General features: G+C 51.2%; 1 protein-coding gene across 1 annotated transcript in view; it reads left to right on the top strand.

Moving 5' to 3' along the window:
- Window positions 1-476: 476 nt before the first annotated feature.
- The window catches only part of LOC8026803 (fasciclin-1), a 78770-nt gene continuing 57342 nt past the window's right edge, over window positions 477-21904 (top strand). Inside the window, exon 1 of the mRNA XM_029978220.4 lies at window positions 477-754. Within this exon, the coding sequence (XP_029834080.2) occupies window positions 647-754 (108 nt within the window). The 5' untranslated portion in view covers window positions 477-646. The remainder of the gene's footprint in view (window positions 755-21904) is intronic.

Genomic DNA, 21904 nt, shown 5'->3' with positions numbered 1-21904 from the left:
AAAGATGAATACGTTTCTTCGACAGAGCCGCGATCTCTACTCGGCCTGTGTACACACAAAGGAATCGCGAAAAACAAAAATCACAGTAACGAATCGTCGATGACAAAAGGTTCCGGTTGTTCGGGGTCATCGCGGATACGTAATCCGCGTAAACGGGAAATCGATTCTTCGTGCAGAGAGACGTGGCGGTACTTTTCCAAGGGCGGCCGCGTGTGGCGAAAGCCCAAAGGACATTCGAACAAAACTCGCGATCGAACGCGGCAACACCGCAAGCCTGCGTCGGCCCGACTACAAAGCCGCTCGCGGACCCCACCCGTCCCCAAACTCGCGTAACCTCCGCCATAGCGAGTGGGGTCCAGAAAGAAGGGGGCCGCAGGAAGGAAGCGAGAGAGCCTGATGACGTCACCGAGCGCCGACGCAGCGACGGCGCCCTCTGGCGCAGCGGCGGCTCAGCACGGCGAGTGTGTTCCGCCCAGGCAGCAAGGAGCGAGCAGCAGCGGAGGAGCCGACGAGCGTCAGACCCGCGCGGACAATGTGGATGTGGTGAAGCGGCCGACGGGACACAGCAGCCAGTCACCAGCGAGGCACACCGAGACCCGCGTCGTCCTCCCGTACAGCCGAAGAACCCTGCCGAAAGACCATCAACATGGTGTGGGTGCGACGAGGTTTTTGTTTGGTTCTCACGGTGATCGTCGCCCTGGGACGCGCCGAAAACGTCCTGGATGCTATCCGGAACGACGGGGAACTCTCGAATGTGAGTAGCCTTTCGTGTGGCTTTCTCTGTTCGTTTAACCATCCTCGAAACTTCGTGTGTCTCGAGTAGAGGGAACCTACTGGATGTTTGAAAGGGGAGCCGGGTGGAGGGACTGCGTCCGGGCGGTCCAGGAGGGACAACCACCGACCGGGTTGGCGAAGAGGAAAGGCTGTCCGTCCGACTCGCCGAGCGCGGCCTTCCTCCGCCCCATTCCCGCCTGTTTCGCCGGGGCAGAAGCGCCGTTTGCAAACCTTCGCCCAACAGGAAACGAACATCTTCGTGCCGAAGAAAAAAGAAAGACCGTTGGAGTAATGGACGCGGGGATTTCTCGTCGACGAGGAAAACCAAGGAGCTCGCTCCGTCTTCTTTTTTTTGTTGTTTTCCTCGTTCGCGCGCCTCTTGTCGATTGAAAAGAAAAGGATCAAACACTCGGTATTTGAAGGCCATCAACGAGTACGTCCGACGAAGTGCAGAATTTGTGTAGGCTCGCTTAGAGGGCGCGAAAAACTGAAAACATCGTACTTCCGAAGAGCGAGTTTGTGGGTATCGATCGCCACGGCGCGCGCATGTTTCATTCGGACAAAATTACACAAACACAAAGGCACGAGACAGACCCTGGGACTTTTTTTTATATTTTTTTTCGCTCGGAACTTTTTGAGGTCGGCGAGGTTCCGAGCACCCAGCCAAGGTCCGGCTGTCGGCATCGTGTTTCATAGTCAGCTCTATTTTAGGCCTACCCACCCTCTCCCTTGCTCGAGGCACAACAACTGCCCGCGCGGTGGTTCGGCCGCACACCATTTGGCGCCCAACGCGGGGCCGCCGCCGGCCGGGAGCGAGGCGCGCTTTCAAAACTCGTGCCGGCGCCACCGAAGCTTGCCTCGCGCACAAAGCTTCGTCACGCTTCCCATCCTCGAAGCCGAACAAAAATATCCGAAAGAAAAAGAGAGAGGGGATGGGGGTACACGTACGACCGCGCCCATCTTTCTGCCGACAATCGGGGGGGAAAGCACCGCAAAACCTCCGCTCCCAACGTTCGTTTCCCAACTTGGCGTGTCCGGCTGTAAACTATCGCGCCATTTTATAATGGCCCCAAATGCCCGATTAGAAATTCGTATAAGGTCGTTGGAAGAGGAGGGTGGGTGAGTCGACAGGTGGGCTGACTCATCAGGCTGCTTCGCTCGCGTCCCTTTGTGGCGCCTCACGGACGGTGGACCGGGCCACTGCCGGCCCGTGCCGACTGCGCAGGGACGCGAAACGTTGACTTTTTCTTCTCTTTTTGTTTTCTCGGTCTCCCCTTTGTGAACCGCGTCCACCGGTGGGGGTACGAAAGGGGGGCGGCTCCCCCGGCGAGATGCAGCCATGTCGGTTCCTGCCGAGAGCGTCATGGCGGCTGTCGGCTCGCCCCACCGGGTCGATCGAACGGGGCTTGCGGCGCGTCCCACTGGCCCAGCTCCCAGGCGTGCCGCAGCGAGGGCTAGCGGGGACGGGCCGCAGAGTCCGTACTGCTCGGTCTCCTTGGGCCCATCTCGCGGACGAAAAGCACCCGCTTCTGCGGGCATTCTTTAAAGCCCCAGTTAGTCCACTCGTACATCGTACAAAAGGCACGAGGTCTGAACTATCTGCGGAAACCGCTCGAGCATGTTCGAAGTACGCTTGCTTCGTACATACGTATGCTTTCGTCCGCACACAGTTTTTGTATACGACCAATGTGAGTGTCATACGAAGAAGAAACACGCCTCAGCGTCTGCCTTTTTGTAGGACGTATTAGCGGTGCGACCTCGGCTAACAAAGGGATGTTGGTCACTGATGGGAGAAGCGTACAGCCGCCCCTGAGTATGATATCAAAGTCTGGGAAGTGTCCTCACAGGGACGCGAATGGCAGAAAAGATGAGCTCGGTGAACTTGAAAGTGAACGTATGTGGACGGGCGGTTTAGGATATTCGTAGGCCGGCCATCCAGTGTGTTCGAGTGAAGGCGATTTTATCGTATTTTATTTATTGACGTAGTGCCAGCCGTCTACAGGACGGATACAGGAGTGGGTAAAGGGTACAATGAACACATGACCCTAATACGCAGTCAGTGAGCAGCGTACAAAGAAATATATATAATCTGGGGCGCGCTTAATACTAGAGTAGACAAAAAAAAAGAAAAAAAAATCAGTTTTGAGTAGTTTCTGCTGCCGCCGTGCAACGATCATCGAACCTCTTTTCCGAGTCCATTTTGTGGGACGATGGCGCTCGTGACGCGTTTCAGCATATTTCCGGGTCGCCTCATCTATGGTTTCACAGATCCGTGGAAGACTAACTCCATGGAGCGAAATATGCGACGAAGAACTGAACAACCTCGCCCGACGGCAGGCTCGCTTGGCGCGCAACCGAGCAATGCTATGGATCGCGCGTAGCGAAAGCCGCGAAATTCGTCGATTTTTTTCGGAGCATATTCGCCCCATAGACAGCTTCCGTTGATGCAGACAGAGCTGGCAAGACCAGTCTCCATAAGCGAGATGAACTATGTCGTCTACGACGGTCGGTGTGGTAAACAGCGCTAGAAGCGCCTAAACCCGCATTTCAAAACATCCCGCGCCCGTGTTTTGTTATTGCGAAATTTGAGTGGTCGGTCTGGAGAGGAAGTGGATGCGTGTATGTAAGGGACTCACGTCATCCTCAGAGCGGGGCGTGGGTGAGCCATTTGAAACGAGCCTGCCGTGCCGCAGGATTCTTTCTTTTTTGTTTACTCTACTGTTTTAGTCATACGGCGGCAGCCAGGAGTGAGATAAAGCTTTTGCTCTAACTAATAAGAAGTCCGCTTTCTCGACGTAATAACAAAATGTGTGCTCGTTATTTACGTTGAAGGCAGTTGTTCACATGTATTGTTCCTCTCGACGAATCGGAGCGTGCTGACAAGTTTGACGAATAACAGGAAAGCGGCACAAAGGACGAAGACAGGAAAGGTGTTTGTCCTGACCTCGTCTTTTATATTACTTTTATTTTTATTTATTTATCGATACTGCCAGCCCAATATAGGGCCAAGGCATGAGTGGGCTGCAGTGTCATACATGCATATTATAAACACGACAGTTCTAAACAAAAAGCAACCTTAGCACCGAAAAATAATATGTACGACTTATTCGAAAGAAGACAATCAATCAATGTCAACAGTAATACAGTAACCAAATGTAATACTAGTAATAACAAATTATATTATCTACGCATTCTTCTTTACTACGTTGATATACCTCTCCTTCTACTACTGCTTCGGGGTACTGCATCATTGTTAAAATAACAAAACAAAACAAAAAAAAAATAAGAAAAATGGGTGCGAGTTGGTACTTCAGAAAGGTGGGTCTGCTATACGGCGGAAGTATTCTTGAAAGCTACCAATTCGCCTTTACTCAGCAGGACAGAACATGGAGATGTACCCTACGGATATGGTTCTCTGTTATAATAGCACGCTATTTGATATTAGTGAAGTAAAAGTACATGGTACAAATACAAGGGATTAAATACCACACGGTATTTAATCCCTTCCGTAGTCTTCAGTAGTAGCAAGCAGACGGAGCCGCCGGGAGGGCTTGATAAGCAGACGAAAAACTCCCCTCCGCATGACGCGTCTTGGCGCACTGATACGTACGACAAAGCAAATATACCACGTGGTTTCCAACAGGCTAGTGATTGGACTCGGTGGCCTGTAGCACTGGGCTTTAGTCCACCGTAGGATGAGACGGAGATTTTCAGGCGCTTACAAAAGGAGCTTCGCACGGCTGCTTGTGGGAGTCTCTCTTGCGTCGCCGTCAAAGTACGTCTTTTGTTACTTCATGTTTCTCGGCACAAGTTCGTCGTATTAAACGTTCATTTTAACTTTTATTGATCGAGTTAATGTTTTTATTCGTGACAATATAGCCAACAATACATACACAGCCCCTTGAATCGTCACCGCGGGGTTATTAGTACAATAAAAAACACCTGAAAGGTTCGGGTTCTTTTCCGACGTTATCGTTCGAGTCGTGTCCTTTACGTTATTTCAATTCTTGGCACCTACGAACCGATATGTCCCGATCTGAATGGGAACTACAGAAAAAAGAAAGGCTTCGATTAGCGGACACGATTGATTCCCGCTGCGCTGAATCAGTGTTCCGAAGACATCGGGCGAAAGCAAACCGCGTCCGCGCAGTCCACCCTTTACATCTTACGTAAGCGTATTTCAAGGACGTGACCCGCATTATTCGTCGCTCATTTCACGAAAATATACAGTACCAGTCGCTCACAGCATCTTATTATCGCTGCCAATAACGGAGTAGCGTAAGCCGCGAACAACAAATCGCGAGTGTTTCTTGAACCCTCCGCGTCAAAGGTCCCTGTGTGCACACTTCACCGCACCCGACTCGGAAACCCTGGCGCTTGGTCGCTCCGCTAACACCGATCCTACAAAGTACAGTCCGCAGACACTGTCCGAGGCATTCCTCGTATGACGGTCACACTGCCTGCAGACAGGATAAACGTGCTTCCAACACACTCGAGGCGTGTCCACAGTCATCGCGTCTGTAGCGAACGCGGTCTCTTTTGTATACGGTGTATCGGCAGTGGGACTGTATCTTCTTTTATTCAGCCTAGTGAATGTCATAGACAGGCGGTATACACTGAGGGGGCTGAATGACGCATTGAGCGAACAGGTATGACGCCACCGGAAGTGAGCGGCTTGTCCCGGAAGTGAGTGCTCGATAGGCTTTTTGACTCTTCCGAGTGCTGGTTCGAACAGCGTTCGGGGGGCTGGATTTTTTTTTCTCGTCACTCCGAGAGAGCCTGCTTGTTGCGCAAAGCCCGAGAAGTCTCCTCGCAAGCCATTCGATGCGGAAATTTCGAGATTCTGTCGGGTGAAGTGTGCGTTATCGAGGTTTATTGAGATTTAATTCAAAACGGAATTATTAAAACCCACTCGAAGACACACACACAAAAAAATATATCACGGACTAAAACATTGATTGAATGCACTTGGAAGCCTAGCAGACGCCCGACTTCCGAGACAAGCATCGAACTTCCGGTGGCTTCACTTCCGCTAGGTTCGGCGAGCAGCTATGCGCCCTTAAGCCCCCTACAGTAAGAGGAGAGATCAATGGCGGAATCCAGCTTCAATGGCCTTGCAGTCTCAGTCAAAAAGGAGTCCATCCTTTCGCCTCTGACACTGCATGCAGGCGTGACCATTGGAGCCGGATACCTATCGATCCTCTCATTGGTTGAACTGTTTAAAGGAGGGCCAGTGATTGGGTGATTTCGGTGTGAGTTGAAGACCGATGTACGCATACCCAGCGCTGATCAGCCGGCCGAAGAATGCAAATTCAGTGGGCCGTGGGCACAGGCGCGGTATCTGATACGTCGCAGAAGAGAGCTACTGGGCATGGGCGTATGGGCGTACCAACCGAAGGAGCAAGAGCGCCTGCCCCCCCTTGCCCCCGCCCCCCCCCCCCCCCCCCCCCGAAACAGCCACCACTGGGCAGGGCAAACACTGACCGGCGGCGCCCAAGAGATACCAAGGGCACCGCCCCCCGGCCCTGGGGGGGGGGGGGGGGGGGGGGGGCGGTTGGTTTGCCCCCCCCCCCCCCCCCCCTCTGAAAAACAAGTTGGTACGCCACTGCTACTGGGTGTGCTCGAAGCTCGTTTCATAGCAAAGCCATACCGCTATTCTTCAGAAAAAAACGTCCCTTGGGTTATGCGGTGACAAGAACAACCTCGCTTAATGCCGAGAGGCAACAGTGTACAGTCACAAAGCAAATAAAATCGCGTCCGTAAGAAAAAAAAAAGGCCGAGTGAGTTTTTAAAAGCAAAACCTCATTTGCCCCCCCCCCCCCCCCCCCTTTGTTTTTTGTTTTTTTTGATAACAATCGATGAGGACAAAACCCAGCTCGGGAAATGCTCCGAGGGCTTAGATAACGAGGGGGGAAACCAATGACCAAAAACACTTCTCAGATCACGCGCGCATTGCAGCCCGGGCCAGTGTTTACACGTGCTAACATCAACAGAGCGGGGAAAGAGGTGCGGGGAACACGCTCTGTGCTTGTCCTTGAACAACCACGCGGCCAGGTGGCGTCGGCGGGAAGGCTGCAGCGCCGCAGCTCATGGATTGCGCTCTCGCCAGCTGGAAGAGTTCCCAGCGGGTCTGCGAGCGGCACGTACCATTAGGAATCGGGGGAATCCGATGAGTCACGTAGCATTGGTTTGTCTACTTTATTTTTGGAGCGACCCGATAGATATACCTCTAGTAGAGTGGCTCTCAAATGGGGGTCCGCGGATCCTTTGGGGTCCGCGAAGCACTTTCATAAGTCAAGCCAGGCACTAAAACTTCTATTTTTTTCACATTGAGAAGAAATGTTCTAATTTTTGGGTCACTTTTCTCGTATGTCGAAAAGAGAAATCTACTTCACAGAGTCCTTTGTTATATCCAATAATGAAGCTATGAACATAATATATACATTTCCCTTCCCCTCTCCGCGAACGGGGTCCTCCATTATCTCCATCGATCCACCGGGGTTCCGCGAAACATCAGTGGTTGAGAACCCCTGCTCTAGTAGTTTTGAATGTATCGAAGCAGTATGCGAACTTATGAGCGTGCGAACTGCAGTAGCCGTCACTACAGAGCAAATACTCTTGCTGGTGACGTCTTCGAATAAGTTTTACGCTGCGAAAGTTTCATGGTCGTGCCTGTTGCTCTAATTTTCCGATGACTGACCTCACTCACCATTTGCTTCAACAAAACCGGCTTTAATTTGCTATGACCACCAAGAATCGAAAAGTGAACGAGCGTGATTTAATTATATTAATAACATAATCCCAAAAATGTATTTATATATTTTCTTCAGTACCATCGTATTGTTCTCTTTTGTGATTTTTGTTTCTCACGATCGTTTAATACAACTCGAACAAACGTTTTATCATAAACTTAGTGGCATGTTATAGCGCTACACATTGTTGGCTGCACAGGTTTTGCCAGAACAGCTAAGCGGATTGATGAATTTAGTCTGTCGCTAAAAGTCAATATTATTTTGGTCACCTCCTATCGGTCTATTGAGTAAGTTTCTACACAGTAGAAATATTTTCCTTTTAACTATTTCTCTCTCTCTCTCTTTTTTTAGAAGCGCGAAAAAGTCGGTAATATAAGAAAAGAAAATAATTTGCGGAGTCACAATGAGTATCTCTGCCAGGTGTGGGCAAATTACTTTAAAACCGTATCGAAATACAAATACAATATGCATCGATGGTGCATTTCTTGCCTCCCGTACTCATACAACCAGTGGGATTGAAGAGCCCCCCTTTGTCCCCACGTCTTCGGGGACAGGGAAATAAAGAGGCCCCAATCTTCGGATCTTTTTTCCCCGGGACCAATCTTGCCCGGCGGAGGAACCCGACGGGTGGGTCAGTCTGGCCGGCACCGTTCGACCAGCACCACCGACACAAGGCCTAGACCTTTCCATTCCACACGTCATCACTAGTGGATCCAGGCAGCGCGGCCTAGCTCGCGTCAGCGTCTCGCAACGAGCGCGACGCTAGCACGTGGCGACACTAAGACGACAGCATGTGCCGCTTTGCAGCGTCTCTCGTAGAGCTTCAGCGGCCTGTTTGCCGCTTGGTGCAGCTCGGGGATCCATTAACCATGACGTCATGGGCAGGCCTTGTCTTGTACGTGGTACTCTCCGGACACTGTCCGAAGGGGCCTTCAGACCGCAGCCCTCGGGCCATGCTCGAACATGCGAAGTAAACGTCGTCGACCTTGAAAAGGAACATGATGGAAGAAAGGGGTGTCCAAACAGAACACTACAAAACGCACGACTCCGACAAATCGTGAAAATTGAAGCGGGCGCGTCCGCTTCCATTTTCACGATTTGTCCGAGTCGTGCGTTTCGTAGTGTCCTGTTTGGACACCCCTTAAGTCGGCACACCTGCTGTCGTTATTTTCTTTCTTTTGTCGCTGCTGACGAAGGTAGAGCTGGAAATATCAATGCCCCCTGTCCGTTTCGATCTCCTTGGAGGAGCATCGCATACCGTGTGTCATTAGAGAGTTTTAGTAGATGGTTCCGGCGACCCCCATAACGATACTCAGCCGCCGCTTGTGCGAATGCATCGTGTCGTTATCGGGTGTCGTTATCGAAGGGGTATCGAACGACCTACTAAAACCATCTACTGCGCGATGCCTGTTCAAGACCAGGCTAGACGACATACCGCGCTGGGTTAATTTATCATTTACAATTTGGATATTGCCACGTTCTGGCATTTAACGTATATTAACGTAGAAAAAAAATGTAAGCAGCAGCGGTGGCTTAATTTCCGACGCTTCCAGCAAAGCCTGCTCCATGCATCAAAAATAAAGCCTCCGCTGCTACTCCCAACCTTTTTTGATACTTATACTCTCTTCGTGAAGAATTGTTGATTAATACTTTGGGTCTAATTAACGTTTAGAACTGGAGATACCGCAAAGTTGAGTGTGCAAAAAAGTAACATCGAGCTGTCGGATTCACAATGTATATTTGATGTTCACTTGGAATCAGCAACGTATCGCTGTTCCCCATTATTGCAGTGTTTCGGGCGCAGTGAGAAGAAGCAATTTACGCACGAAAAGAATAAACAAGTAGGACGGATTACAGAACACGACACCTTTCAACTATAACGAAGAAGAATGAAGCAGAACCGCCCCCAAAAGGTGGTTCTGTTTCGTTCTTTTGAAAGATGTCGTGTTTTGTGCTCCGTTCTAGTTGTTTATTCTTTAGTATGTAAATTAAACCTTACGAACACGCTCGGTATAAAAAAGAAAAAGAAAAAGAAAAAAAAAACACGTAAAAAGCCGCTTTTTTAGCGCAATAGGCAAAGAACGGGTGCTCGGCCCCTTCGAGCCAATCCGAGTGAAGGAACAATGTACGTGACCGTTTATTGCAGAAGCAGTGCACTTCGATGATACGTTGTCACGTGCCCCTGTCAGAAATTCTTAATTGCTTGCTGGAACCATAGCTTTCGTTGTTTGCCAAGTTAGGGCGAAACGGAGTATCGAAATCTTAGCTCATATCGCTTTGCAGGCTGGTCCGCTTGGCATCAGCTGTCTCTGCAGGAACGAACCTTACAGATTTCCGCAATAATATGTCGCAGTAATGGTCCCAGCTTGCATTTACAGTTCGCAGAACGTGAACGAAAATTGATATCGAAATGGTCGCTGTATACGGCGCGTAAGCGATCAGGGTCCCTTACAGCGTCACTGCCATAGTGAGGTGATGCATATAGACAGTTCAGGGTGTTTACAAACTGGAAACATACGTCCAAGGAGAAAAAAAAAGTAGCCTAGCGAGTTTGAACTTGGCACTTTGACAAGGGAAAGCCTAAACGCGCCAAGGCCCATTCTTCGCTTGTCAAACGGTCAAAGCAGGGACAGGGGCAGCGGCCGCTGTGTTCAATTATCTTTTTCTATTTCTTTTTTCAGAAGGTTTATTGTTTTAAATTGGATCGAGCCTGAAGCTATAGATTACAACTCAGGCCTAATTGGGGATCGCAGCATTGAGCTTGAAGCAGGGAAATGGCAACGCCTAGTTGTTTATCTCGTTCCCAGTGCGCTTCGGAATTCAGAATCATACAATTGTGTCGCGTGTTGTTTTTATTCACTGCCGAGCAGGTGCGACTGAGCGACCACCAATCAAGTGCCGTCAGAAAACGAAGCGTAGGAATACACGTGCGATTTATTTAATTCGGCATGCCGGCGAGCGCCCCTGAGCGATGCATGCAGCGCACGGAGTTGGTGGAATACTTCGTCGTCTGCGTTTGTTCACTGACGAAGCAACGCTGGAAGATTTATGCTCAGAGTCGCTCTTCGTCGAGTCATATGTCTGTCAAAAACATGCCTCCGTTCACATTCGTACTGGTCACTTCTATCTGCTCGTGTAGACATACAAGTTACAAAGTGCAGTTGCAAGCTCGCCAACTTTGCCACTCGCGCTACTTGTGTTCGCAGCATTCGCAACAACAAGCCCGTAAACATTTCCTTTTAATCGTATAAAGGCAGGCATTAAAGCGGTGCGAGCCAGGCAAGCACGTCGTTGCCAGTCCACTCTAGGTATAGGAATTTTCCGCAAGGGCACCGCCATCTTGAATGTCGTCACTTCCAGTATTGGTAAGAACATTGTTCTGCCGTCGCCACGTCAATAGAAGACATTCAGGACATAAGCGTAACCGTCACCCATTCTTGTTTTGCCTCACCTCTAATTTTTTTTTTTTTTACTATTTGCAGGTTGATATTTTTTATTATTTTTTTGCCTCCACTACCGGATATGTCTACCTGGTAGCTGGGGAAAAGGGTAAACGAGAAGACAAAATGTATACATGCCCGCATGAGTGCTGCACTGCCCCTAACTATCGCGGCACATGGTTCGAGCAAAGTGGTGTTTGCTAGCGGACAATGTTTGTTTTACAGGAGCAGCTCTTATGTGCTCTACCCCCACTCGAAATTATGTCAATATCTTCTCGCGACGTCAGAGTGACGTCACGAGTCACGTGACGTCATGGTACTACATGACGTCAGGGTTTTCCTTTACTTCTTAATGTGAGCAGCTGAATTTTTGACGAAACACGAAGGTAAACACAATTGCGTTTTAACTTTGAGCAAGGTTTCTCATCTCTATATATACACATAAAAATGCTTAAAACATGGTTACTGATCATGCGACTCGACCCACTCGTCCTCCGAATCACCTAGGCGTGACAAACTGCCAATAGATTTATTTGGAGGGCGATGGGCGGGGTTCTGGCGCGCATCCCTCGGAGGCGTCTTGTATGGAATGCGTGGTAGCGCCTCCATCCTTTCGCGTGCTAACTGATTTTCGTTGTTTCCCAAAATGCTAGTGTCCTTTACGTTTGCACTGCAATTACACGCCTGGTAATGTGCTGCTAGATGTCCTGCCGCTGTGCCCCTGAGTGACGCTGCGTGTTCTCTTGTTCGCGTCCCGTTCGGCCGGTGTGCCACTTGCCGCATGATAGTGGGATGCGATCCCCTGTTCAGCACGGGGCGCGTCCTATGGGCACAAAATATACAATGAGAGAGAAGCTCGAGGTTAGACCGATGGTGGTGTTCATCGGATGAGCCACTATATAAAGAAAGTTGCAGAGACACACGATATATTCTTGTACTCCCCTCCTCGAACATTGGGTCGATTACGTGGAAGGCTAGAGCGCGGTAACACGCAGGTACGAGTGTGTACGACAAAAGAAACATGTAACAAGATATGTAGACTGCAGTGCTGCGAAGGGGTGCTATATCAGATTCCCTTGCCTTGTGTGAGAGCATACGTGGCCGATCGGGGCGCTGTGCAAATGATTGACTCGGGAAGCCTGGTATGTCATTAACATCGTCACCCTCGGGTAATCTAGCCGTGCATTGTAACATACGTAATTGTGTCCCAAAGCTTGGCACCACCATTATCTTGACTCGGAACAAGACATCTCGGGGGCATTCTTTTTCTAATGGATTGTGACGAAGGTACACTACACGACACTGTTAGCGCGAGCACGATTTGGGCGCCTTTTCGCCTTCTACTTCACGAGGGTACTGGCAGGCATTTACTACTCAAGCCGTAGTCCCACCCCAACTGTAGCACCTTCGACTCCTATAGTATACTTTTGATGACTGTCCTTCAATACCGAGAGTAAACCAGAGAAAACTAGCGACTGCTTGTTCGCGCTAACAGTGCCACGGAGTGAATTCGTGTTAGCTCTCCCTCTAAACCGAATTCGAGTATGTCTGAGGCGACATACTCGAACTCGTTTGACCTGGTAAGCGTAGATCATTTGGGCGGCTTTGCTTAAGTCACGTACCTTTTTGATTTCACGGTGTATAAGAACACCACATAGCGCTATATATATATGTATATATATACAGTATATATATGGTGTTCTTCTATGTGATGTTCTTCGTTCTTCTATAGACCAGCAAGCATCCCTGGCGTCACGCAGCTGCGGTGGCGCTGTCGACGGCACTGCGCATGCGCAGATGCTTCACGCGGGCTTGTTTGTAAACAGCGTGTCGGTCTATACTTGTTCTATGCTTGTTCTATACGTGTTCGTCGCTTTTAGCGCTTTTATCCTCTACTCCCAAAGATGGCGGCGCTCGGGCGAAGCCTACCAAGAGCGTTTCTGATCGCCGGGGCTCCTGAAAAATAATGAGTCACCGGAAGCCGAAGGAGGCCTTCGCGACGTCGCCCGTTTTTTCTGCCCGAGTGCCCGCCCCTTTGACGGGCTTCGACCGGATTCCTGGCTAATTCGATGGCCAGCGGTCTCGTTCTGCCAAGAGCAACTCCGCCGACCCAACACACGCTGCATCCTCGCCAATAAAGGAGGGGGCCTATTTTCTTAAGTATTTGAAAACGGCGCACTCCGCGGAGGCCTTGATTAGGAGACGGTGTCCGTTGGCTGTTCCGATACCAGAAGACAAGCCCGGCGTCCATCTCCCCCATATACGCCATCACTAGTGGCTCCACGCAACGTCAGCTTGCGTAAGCCTCGCCGACAGCGCGTCCCTCAGCGTATCACAACGAGGGCGACGCTAGCAGGCGCCGACGCCAAGACGGACGCGTCTGCCACTTTGTGGTGGTTGAGTTTCAGCGTGTTTGCCGCTTGGGGCGCGTCGGAGATCTCCTAACGATGACGTCACGTGTAGGCCTTGTCTTCTCCTAAGCGGTGTATTACGTCTGCTCGCTCGATCCGATCGACGGAAACCCGCCGACGACGACTCGGCGGCCAAGGACGCCGGTTGCCGATCCAATTGGTAACAAGGACGACACGAGGGAATCGTTTCTGCTGACGCGCTCGGAATGGCATGGGGAGCCGCGCATTCTTTGCCCGCCGCCTGACAGTGGCCCAGTCGAGAGATCCAGTTTGCGATCGCCTGGTGACACTCGTTAGCAGACGATCCCCTTCTTCCGACATACGGTTGGTCGGTAGAGGCGGAGACATTACCAGTGCGCGTGCGCAGCTTTCAAAACGGGCGTCAGACGACTTGTCTGCCACTTTGTGCTGCCCGAGAAGCCAACGCAAGACGTTCCTTTTCGTTGTATCTTATTGTTTTCTTTTACTATAACCTATTACGCATATGCCCGTTCACTTATGATGCTTCTTTTTATTTATGCAAGTTATTATGTGAAGTCTATGTGTATAGTCCAGTGCACAGCGTTCCGATTTCATAACTGTAGACAAGATATCATATACCCTATCGGTTTCTTGGTTCGAGGTAGCCGGCCCCAAAAAATGGGACCTATTTCTTCATTCCATGAAATAACTGAATTGATTTGAAGTATTTGTTTTGTGTTGCACGAAGGCGGTTACTCTCCGACTAGAGTATGGGACTGATCCCTGCTACATGTTTCTTTAATAGCTCCGACAGCAGTCAATGACACCGACCAACTAGGCACGCGCGGTCCTCACAGAGGCATCTGCTTTCGAAGCGTATATTCGGCTGTCTGCTAAATCCGATCCTCTAAACCAGCCCAATTCCTCGCCGTTATTTGACGCTAGGTGACCGGAGCATTTCACACGCCCCGAACCCGATGCTCGGATCGTTCCACGGCCGCAGCGAACTCGGTATCTACTTGTAGCGGGCCCTTGGCGGCGGCGCCGACGGCCTTAGGACCCTTCAATTCGGCCACGCTGTCTTGGGAGAGTTGTGAACAAAGATGGTCGGGCCTTTTTCTGGCAGTCGGTCGTTGAAAAGGCATATCGGGCGCACAATGGGCCCGGCGAATTGGTCCCTTTGGCGAACAATGGTCGCTCGGGTCGCGTGCTCCGGAGCGGAAGTTCGCTGACCCCGCCCTGCGTCAGGAACGAGTTCGACGACCATGAAATGCACCTTTCGCTTTCCTTCCGTCGTCTCGCCCGCCGACGCTTCTTCTTGCCGCCGCTGCGCCGAATCTTGGCCAGTGCTCGGTTCGTCGGACCGTTTCTTTGAAGGGGCATTGAAACAAGTGTCTCTCGCTTCTTCTTTCTTTTTTTCCTCTTGGTTGGACGCCGAAAGGAAGAGACGACGTCACTTAGGTATAGACCGACGCGCTCTTTACAAACGAGTCGGCGTTTGCGCACACCAGGTATAGGGGCACTGCGCAGAAACCAGATTAGCTTGGGACCAAGCGCATGCGCCGTGACGACAGTGGCGCCACCTCGTGACGTCACAGTCGCGCGTGGGTGTATGAGGGGAGTACAACCGTTGTACCGAAGGCTTTCGGGCTAAAGGTCCTTCGTGTTGACGCAGCTCGGGGCTAGTCTTTGTTTATAGATCCGGAGTCTTTTCGTAGAAGGGAGCTGCCGTGATCGACCCGAGACAGGCCAGTGCGACGCCCTCTCGAAATCGAAGCTGGCAGGGGGGCGGGAGGAACGTTCCCGAGGTACTTCGGAAAACAATAGTAACCGAAGCACGCGGGACGTTAAGGTACGGTTACCCGACGTTCTCGAGGGAGCATTGACTGCTGCTAGTCGTTTGTTCCTCGTCCAAGTATACCTTCCCGAGAATCTCGGGAGCCGGTTGCACGCAACACGTGACACAAAAGCACCCGCTCCACCCTAGTCGTTCGCCTTGAAAAGCAAAAATAGGATGCGATCGATGGAGGCGAATGAACTGCACCCTAGAGAGCTTACGGCGGACCGCAGACGACACTAGGAGCCGTTCAAGCCAGTCTCGTAAATCCACATGATATTCGGGAGGGGAGCGGTGACGCGCGTTGTCACGTGACGCGGTCGCGACGATGGATTGGCTGGGCTGGCTTCTAGCGTCCTCTGCGCTCCACCGTAAGGTCGAACGGAGTCGGGGTGCTGATTGGACGAGCCGTCGACGCCGATCAGTCGGAAAACATCGCGGCGCCGGCGGCCGCTCGCTTGGCGAAGCTTTTCCGGTTCTCGCGGTCGCGGCTGTGCACGAGGCAGGAGCCTCGGGCGGGGGAAGCGAACTCAGCTATTATGTCACACCGGCGGCAGCGCACAATCGCTCTTCGATCACCGGTAGCGCGCAATTCGACCGAGACCTGTCGCCACCGACGCTACCAACCACGTACCGTGGCTCTCGTCGACAGCTGGGCACGTGGAACCGATGATGTTGCTTTTTGTATAGGAAGAATACAAAGTAGAATAATAGCCACGCGGTTTTAATATCTGGCTTTTCGATTGGCATGACCGATGGGCGCGGAGTCAGGACGAGATGTCTGTTTATGTGGATGATAAGGAGCCTTTTTTTTAAGTTATAACTAACGATCGAAGTGATAAAATGTGACCAATAATAACGCCATTGTTGCGTTCACATCTAGTGAGGGCCCGAACCTTCGAGATAATTCGCGTAAATACATCAATAAATATGCGAAACAACCAAATCGCCACACAGGATTCCAACAAACTGCCGAGCAAGGAGTACAGCTGAACTGAAGGAAATCGCTACCGATGGGTGGACAGTGCGCAACACGCCCGTCCATCGCTGTTGGCGAACTTATTTCAGTTTAGACACAAATAAAGGTAATAAAAAAAAAAAAAAAAACGAAGAGGAAAAGAACCACTAGTGAAAGTACTAGTATGACGAAGCGAAGGAACCAAACTGCCCCGAACCCACAAGCGGCCGCGGGATCCTCCAAGTTCAATGGCACTGCGCAGTAATTGCCGTGACAGTGATCAATCTTCGGCCCCCGCGCCGCAGGAGGCCGTCGCGTCACGCGCGTGCAGGAAGGAAAGCTCGTCTTTTCCTTCCCCTGAAGCTGTCCCCTTATCGTCGTCCCTCTGGTACACCCGCCGACCGTCAGACAGAGACACCCGGTCTCGCACGTCGGCAATTTCCCGCACCTCTCGGCTGCAGCATTCGCTTCGAGCGCCACTTCTTCCTGTTTCTCGAGATCTGTCGGCCTCGAGGATTCGCCCGTCGCCACACGTCGCAGGCGCTCGCGGTCGCTGAACAGCGGAAGCCCCGCTCTATCTTAGCTTCGCTTCGCATGACGCCGTAGATACCCGAGCCACTCGGTTGAATTGCTCTACTGGGTTACAGCGCCGGACTGGGCCAAAGTAACACTTGGAGCGAACAGTCCGTATACCGCGCTAAACACATCACGCAGAAACCAGTGTGCAGACTGAGGCGATACCCTTGTAACTGACCGCAACCTGCGCACCATTCGATAGTCCTGCCACATGCCAACATGTAATGTAATTTCCATCGAATGACGTTAGAGGGCCTCTCCAGCCTTAATTAAGGGTCGTTAGTTTTATGTAAAAACCTCGTGGAAGGTACCAGGAGCTCCTCGTGGAAGCGTCCGCGAAATTTCAGCTCGCGATTCGAAGAATAAAGCGTATGAAAGAGGCCTTTGGAACTTCCCGCACTGCGCAGCTCACTCGAGAAAGAGCCGTGACGTAACAGGATCATGATGCCGCCTCCTTAGGGCTCTCCTTCCTCCGCCAGAAAGACAAGGTGGAGTGGGGTGGCGGTTGGCACACCCGACCGGATATCGGGAGGCCTGGAGTTCGAATCCCGGCTCCACCAAAGATTGTGTCTTTCGGCGGCTTCGTAAACTTGGATTTATTCGATCAATTGCGGTTCATTCATCCGCGTAATTTCGATTACTTATTCGTAAAAGACAAAACCATACCGAAAAAAAAAAGAAAAAACAAGGAAAAAAAAAAAAACCACGAGAAAGCACCCTGAAAATTAGCGACTATTTCGCGAAGTGGTCTAAAATTTTTTGGCGGATAAAGAAGCAGATGGGGCAGGGATATACTTAACATCGAGCCGGGCGATGTTCTCGGCCTCAATAATTTCTCTAATTCTATAGCGAGTCGCCGCTGCGCGCCGATGCAGCGCCTTTTGTGACCCGGGCATCCGAACCACAGTCTCGGCAGTGAATCGCTGCATGTTCAGAGGCAGTCTTCTTCGTGTCCTTATGATGCTCTCGCAGCCGATCCTTATTGAGACATCCGCCAGTTTGTCCGACCAGAGGTCCGACACACATCTCGGGTGTATCGGAAGAGTGGCTCCATGTTGGTAAGAAGGGGAAGCGAAAGGCGCGTGACGTCACAATTAATGGCTGTAGTGTCTTGTCGCGTCAGCGACGAGACGTAACTGTATCTATCCAAATATGAGCTTCTCAATTTAATTTTCCGATCAAATCTTAGTTATTTTAGTTCGTTAATTCCGAACGGTCTTTGAGAGTACGTAAACTTGCGCGAGGCGTGAAGACCAACGATCGCTATTTCGAGGCTGGAGGGGCCCTTGAAGTGATGGGCGAATCTGCTCGCGATCCTGACTATCGAGCGTGCACCGACAGGAGTGGCGCGCGCTGATTGGCCGATCAGTTAATGTCATTTGAGAAAAAGTACGTCAAATTTTGACGTGTGGCAGGGCTTGTTCGGGCAGGTATAAACGGGACGCCGAATGAATGAGCAAATTAATGGACCAAAAGCAGCAATGAGGATATTCCGATTATTTTCTGCAGGGCGATCGTGTACGACGTGAACCGTCCTATGGCTCCTTCGAGACGGCATAGAGATGGAATCCACGTAATCTAATCCAAGGCACGCGTTCCCGCTAGCCAGACAATCGCTGTCAGGGTGGGGAATAAAAATGGAGATGTTTTAAATCGTGATTTAAAGCACGATTTACATCACTCCGATTTGGCTATGGTGATTTAAATCAAACACTTTGCACCCCCAAACAATACTGAAAATATTGTTTATTTACCGGTTGTCTATCGGTGTCCGTTTCCCATGGGCATTTATTTTGTGCTTAAAGCGAAGATTGAACACGCTGGAAATATTATTATCAGGGAGCCATTAAAAAAAAATCTAGTGTTAAAAAAGTCATATTCTTTTCTTTCTGAAGCGATTTAAATCATGGAAGCTTGATTTAAATCAAATCAATCTGGTTTATTTCACAAAAAAAATTTTTTGTTTACTTTCGCCTTGATTGGGAAACAGGTAGCAGGTTACGTACAGAAAGACGAAAACGTATTCGCCTTTAGCATTTCTACCGCCACGATCGAGTCAGGAAGAGCTTCCCGCATGGCTGCACATCTGCGTCCCTTATAACCCAGGCGTGCGTTACTCATGCGTGGACGGCTAGGATGGCCGGGTCTCGACGCAAGCTTCCAGGTGGCGGCAACTACTCAAAGGCACAGGAAGCGTACTTGAAGCACTGAACGCGTAAAAAAAAAAAAAAAAAAAAAGAAATGCGAGTTTTTTTTTTTTTTTTTTTTTTTTTTGGGGGGGGGGGGGGTCACACTTAATATGTTTGTTAAAACGGTTGTTGCCGCTGATTTAAATGTTAATCCACGCTATAATCCGCGTAGCGCTCCGAACTTGACAGGTTGCAGAAGGTAGCGTGCGATGCATTTTGAATTAAGGTAAAAGATTAAGGATCGGGATTTACTAGGTGCGTATCGCGTAGTGCGCCCAAACAAAACTAGGGCACGAGGCTAGATATATCCAAAAGGCTGACTTTAGGTCCGAAAATTGGAAAGCAAACGCGGACTCTTTCTTACCTCCTCTGCGTCGTCTGCGTCGGCGCCCGCCATTGGAAATGTCAGGAGTGTCGATCTAACTTTTCGCGGAGCTACCGCGCCTCGAAAATTCGGGAGGTGAAATGCACCGCAAAAGCTTTTCGTAAATGTACTCAGCCATTACGTGCAGTTGCCGATATTTTTTTTCGATTTTCGAGCAAGGGTCAGCCATTGGGGGTTTACCCTGGCGGTGTTTTTCTTTGACCGTACCCTACGACCGCAGCAGAGCCAATCAGGCAGCGCTAAAAGTGCGCCGTCAGGCTGTTCGTCGTCTTTGTACCGTTGCTAGTAATCAGTGAATGCGGTCATGATCCCGCGCTTCTGTTTTTCTGCGTGCGGGTCGAGCGCACAAAGAAAGGAGCGCCATGACCGTACACTTGCGGCTTTTGTCATTCCTCGATGGTTTTCGCCGGATCGTAGGTCGTGCTGTGCCGTGTGCCAACTCAACGCACCACACTCGGGCTCTGGCTCAGATTCGAGAAGGCGAGCATTGGCTGCCAAGTGGTTCGCTTCCACTTTTATCCCCTGTATACGTTCAAAACCTGCGGCGGTGCGTCAGCGTAAGCGAGGTTTCAGAGGCTTTTAGCCTTTTTTCGGGGAAGCGATAGGACCCTACCCACCTATACTTCTACCGGGCCGATGAAGGCCGATAAACGCAAAATCTCTGGTTCGCGCGACTTATAGGTGACGCTGATACGATAGAAACGGCGCTACGAGTTAGGGTTTCTCTCGCCCCCCTGTCGTTGCTGCATGCCGTTCTTGTTTCTGCGGACCCAAGCAACGCCATTCCCCTCGCTTTACTTCGGTGGTCATGGTTCCAACCGCCGACAACACGCACCAACCTCCGAGAGCGTGCCAGGATTAGAGACGAGCAGAACTTGCGAAGGTAAAAGGACCCGTTCCGGCCAGTTGAGCGCGTTTCGGCTAATGGCACCGTTCGTTTTGCTGAAGTGTCGAATACCTGGTGCCTGGATGCGTCTGCTGATGCGTGCGGCGTCGGGCGGCAGCCGCCAAGATTGACAGCCCGAACGGAGTGACCTCGCGCCAGGATCAGCGAGCGCCATTCGGGACACGGACCGGACGCGCCGCTGCCGCCTCGTTGGCTCTCGGCCTCTGTGTGCGCGCGCCCTGTTTGCTTCTGTCCCAGATCTTTTCTTCTTGCCTCCCGCGCGCGACCCTTTTGGATTCCGCGTCCATGTACCCTTTACAAACAGGAGCCTGAACAGGTTACCGATGAAGACGCTGTGCTACGCGTCGTCGATCCCACCGCGAATGCATCGCGCAAGAAAAAGCCAGCAGTGACTAAAGGCCCGTTCATACTCTTGCGACCGAGTACGACCGAGAGAGACCAGACCGGTTCTTAAGCCTCTTGCGATCTCTTAGGACCAGCTCCGCTGCAGGGCATCCGGTCCTAAGAAGTCGCAAAAGGCTTAAAAACCGGTCTGGTCTCTCTCGGTCTTACTCATTCGCAAGGGTGTGAACGGCGCTTAAAGCGTGATGTTTTCTCGTTGTTGACGGTCCCATTGGTCGTACAAAAACTGTCTGCGGACATGTTGGAAGTACGTGCGAAGCGCTTAGAGCACGCGTGAGACGCGTCGGCAGATAGGTCGGTCATCGTGTCTTTTGCACGACGTATGAGCCGCAGTGTGATCGCGGCGCCGCATGCGGTTGCCGATGAAAACGTTACATCGCGTACACGAGGCTCGGCCACTTGGAGCGACAACCCCCGGCAGGATGAGAACAACGGGAGGTTTAGTTGTCCCAGCGCCGCAGCTTGCCATCCAATTGGATATAGGGCTTGGGCGTTTCGTGAGCCTCGAGCGTGCACGCGATGTCAAAGCACGGCGGAAGGCAGCGAACGCGTACCGGACATTCCAAAGAGACGCCCTGCCGTTGTCGTTTTGTCAGTGATCATACGAAGGTTCAGACTCCACATGGGAACGGGTTCAGTTCTACAAGGATGGAACGCGGACGTCATATCTCGATTCGGATGAGGTTCCGCCGTGTAAACGTTGTGGGGAGGTTGCCCCGCTGCCTGCCCAACCCAGAGGAATAACGCCGAGGCAGGACACCGCTAAACCACCGTACAAAAAACACGCTGTCCGCTGCACATACGACGACAGGGTTACCTGCGGCGCCTTCAGCTTGTCCGAAGCTTGTATGCTTGGAACGTGTCTGCGGACAGTTTTTGTATCACACGAGGACAATCCTCGGACAATGTCCGCAAACTGTCTTTAGTACGATGTATTAGGAGTGTGAGCGCGGCTTTAAAAGGACGAGTGTCATTGGAAGCAGTTGGCCTCCGACCGTCCATCGCGGGGGGCTCGCCCCAGGCGAGTCCCAGCGGCCACTTGATGCGGTTCGCGTAGTCGAGCATGAGGCAACGCCCCCTTCGTGCGTCGGCTTTAATGGCGCGCGCATCCTGGAGGCCGCCACGCCTACAACGCGGAAAGGAGGTTACAGCCGTCAGGGTCGTTTCTCCACACTCATGCTCGCAAAAACACAACTCTGCCCGATGCGCTTCGGAGCATTGGGCATCGATGCCCGAGGTACTCTATACCCACTGAAAATGTAACGAACGCAGCGCGTCCGGAGCATCTTATTAACGCTTCTCAGCCAATCAG

This window comes from Ixodes scapularis, unplaced genomic scaffold, assembly GCF_016920785.2.
Source record: "Ixodes scapularis isolate PalLabHiFi unplaced genomic scaffold, ASM1692078v2 PGA_scaffold0__279_contigs__length_252992795, whole genome shotgun sequence".
In the NCBI taxonomy this organism is placed as follows: domain Eukaryota; kingdom Metazoa; phylum Arthropoda; class Arachnida; order Ixodida; family Ixodidae; genus Ixodes; species Ixodes scapularis.
This window is presented reverse-complemented; position numbering and strand designations above follow the sequence as displayed.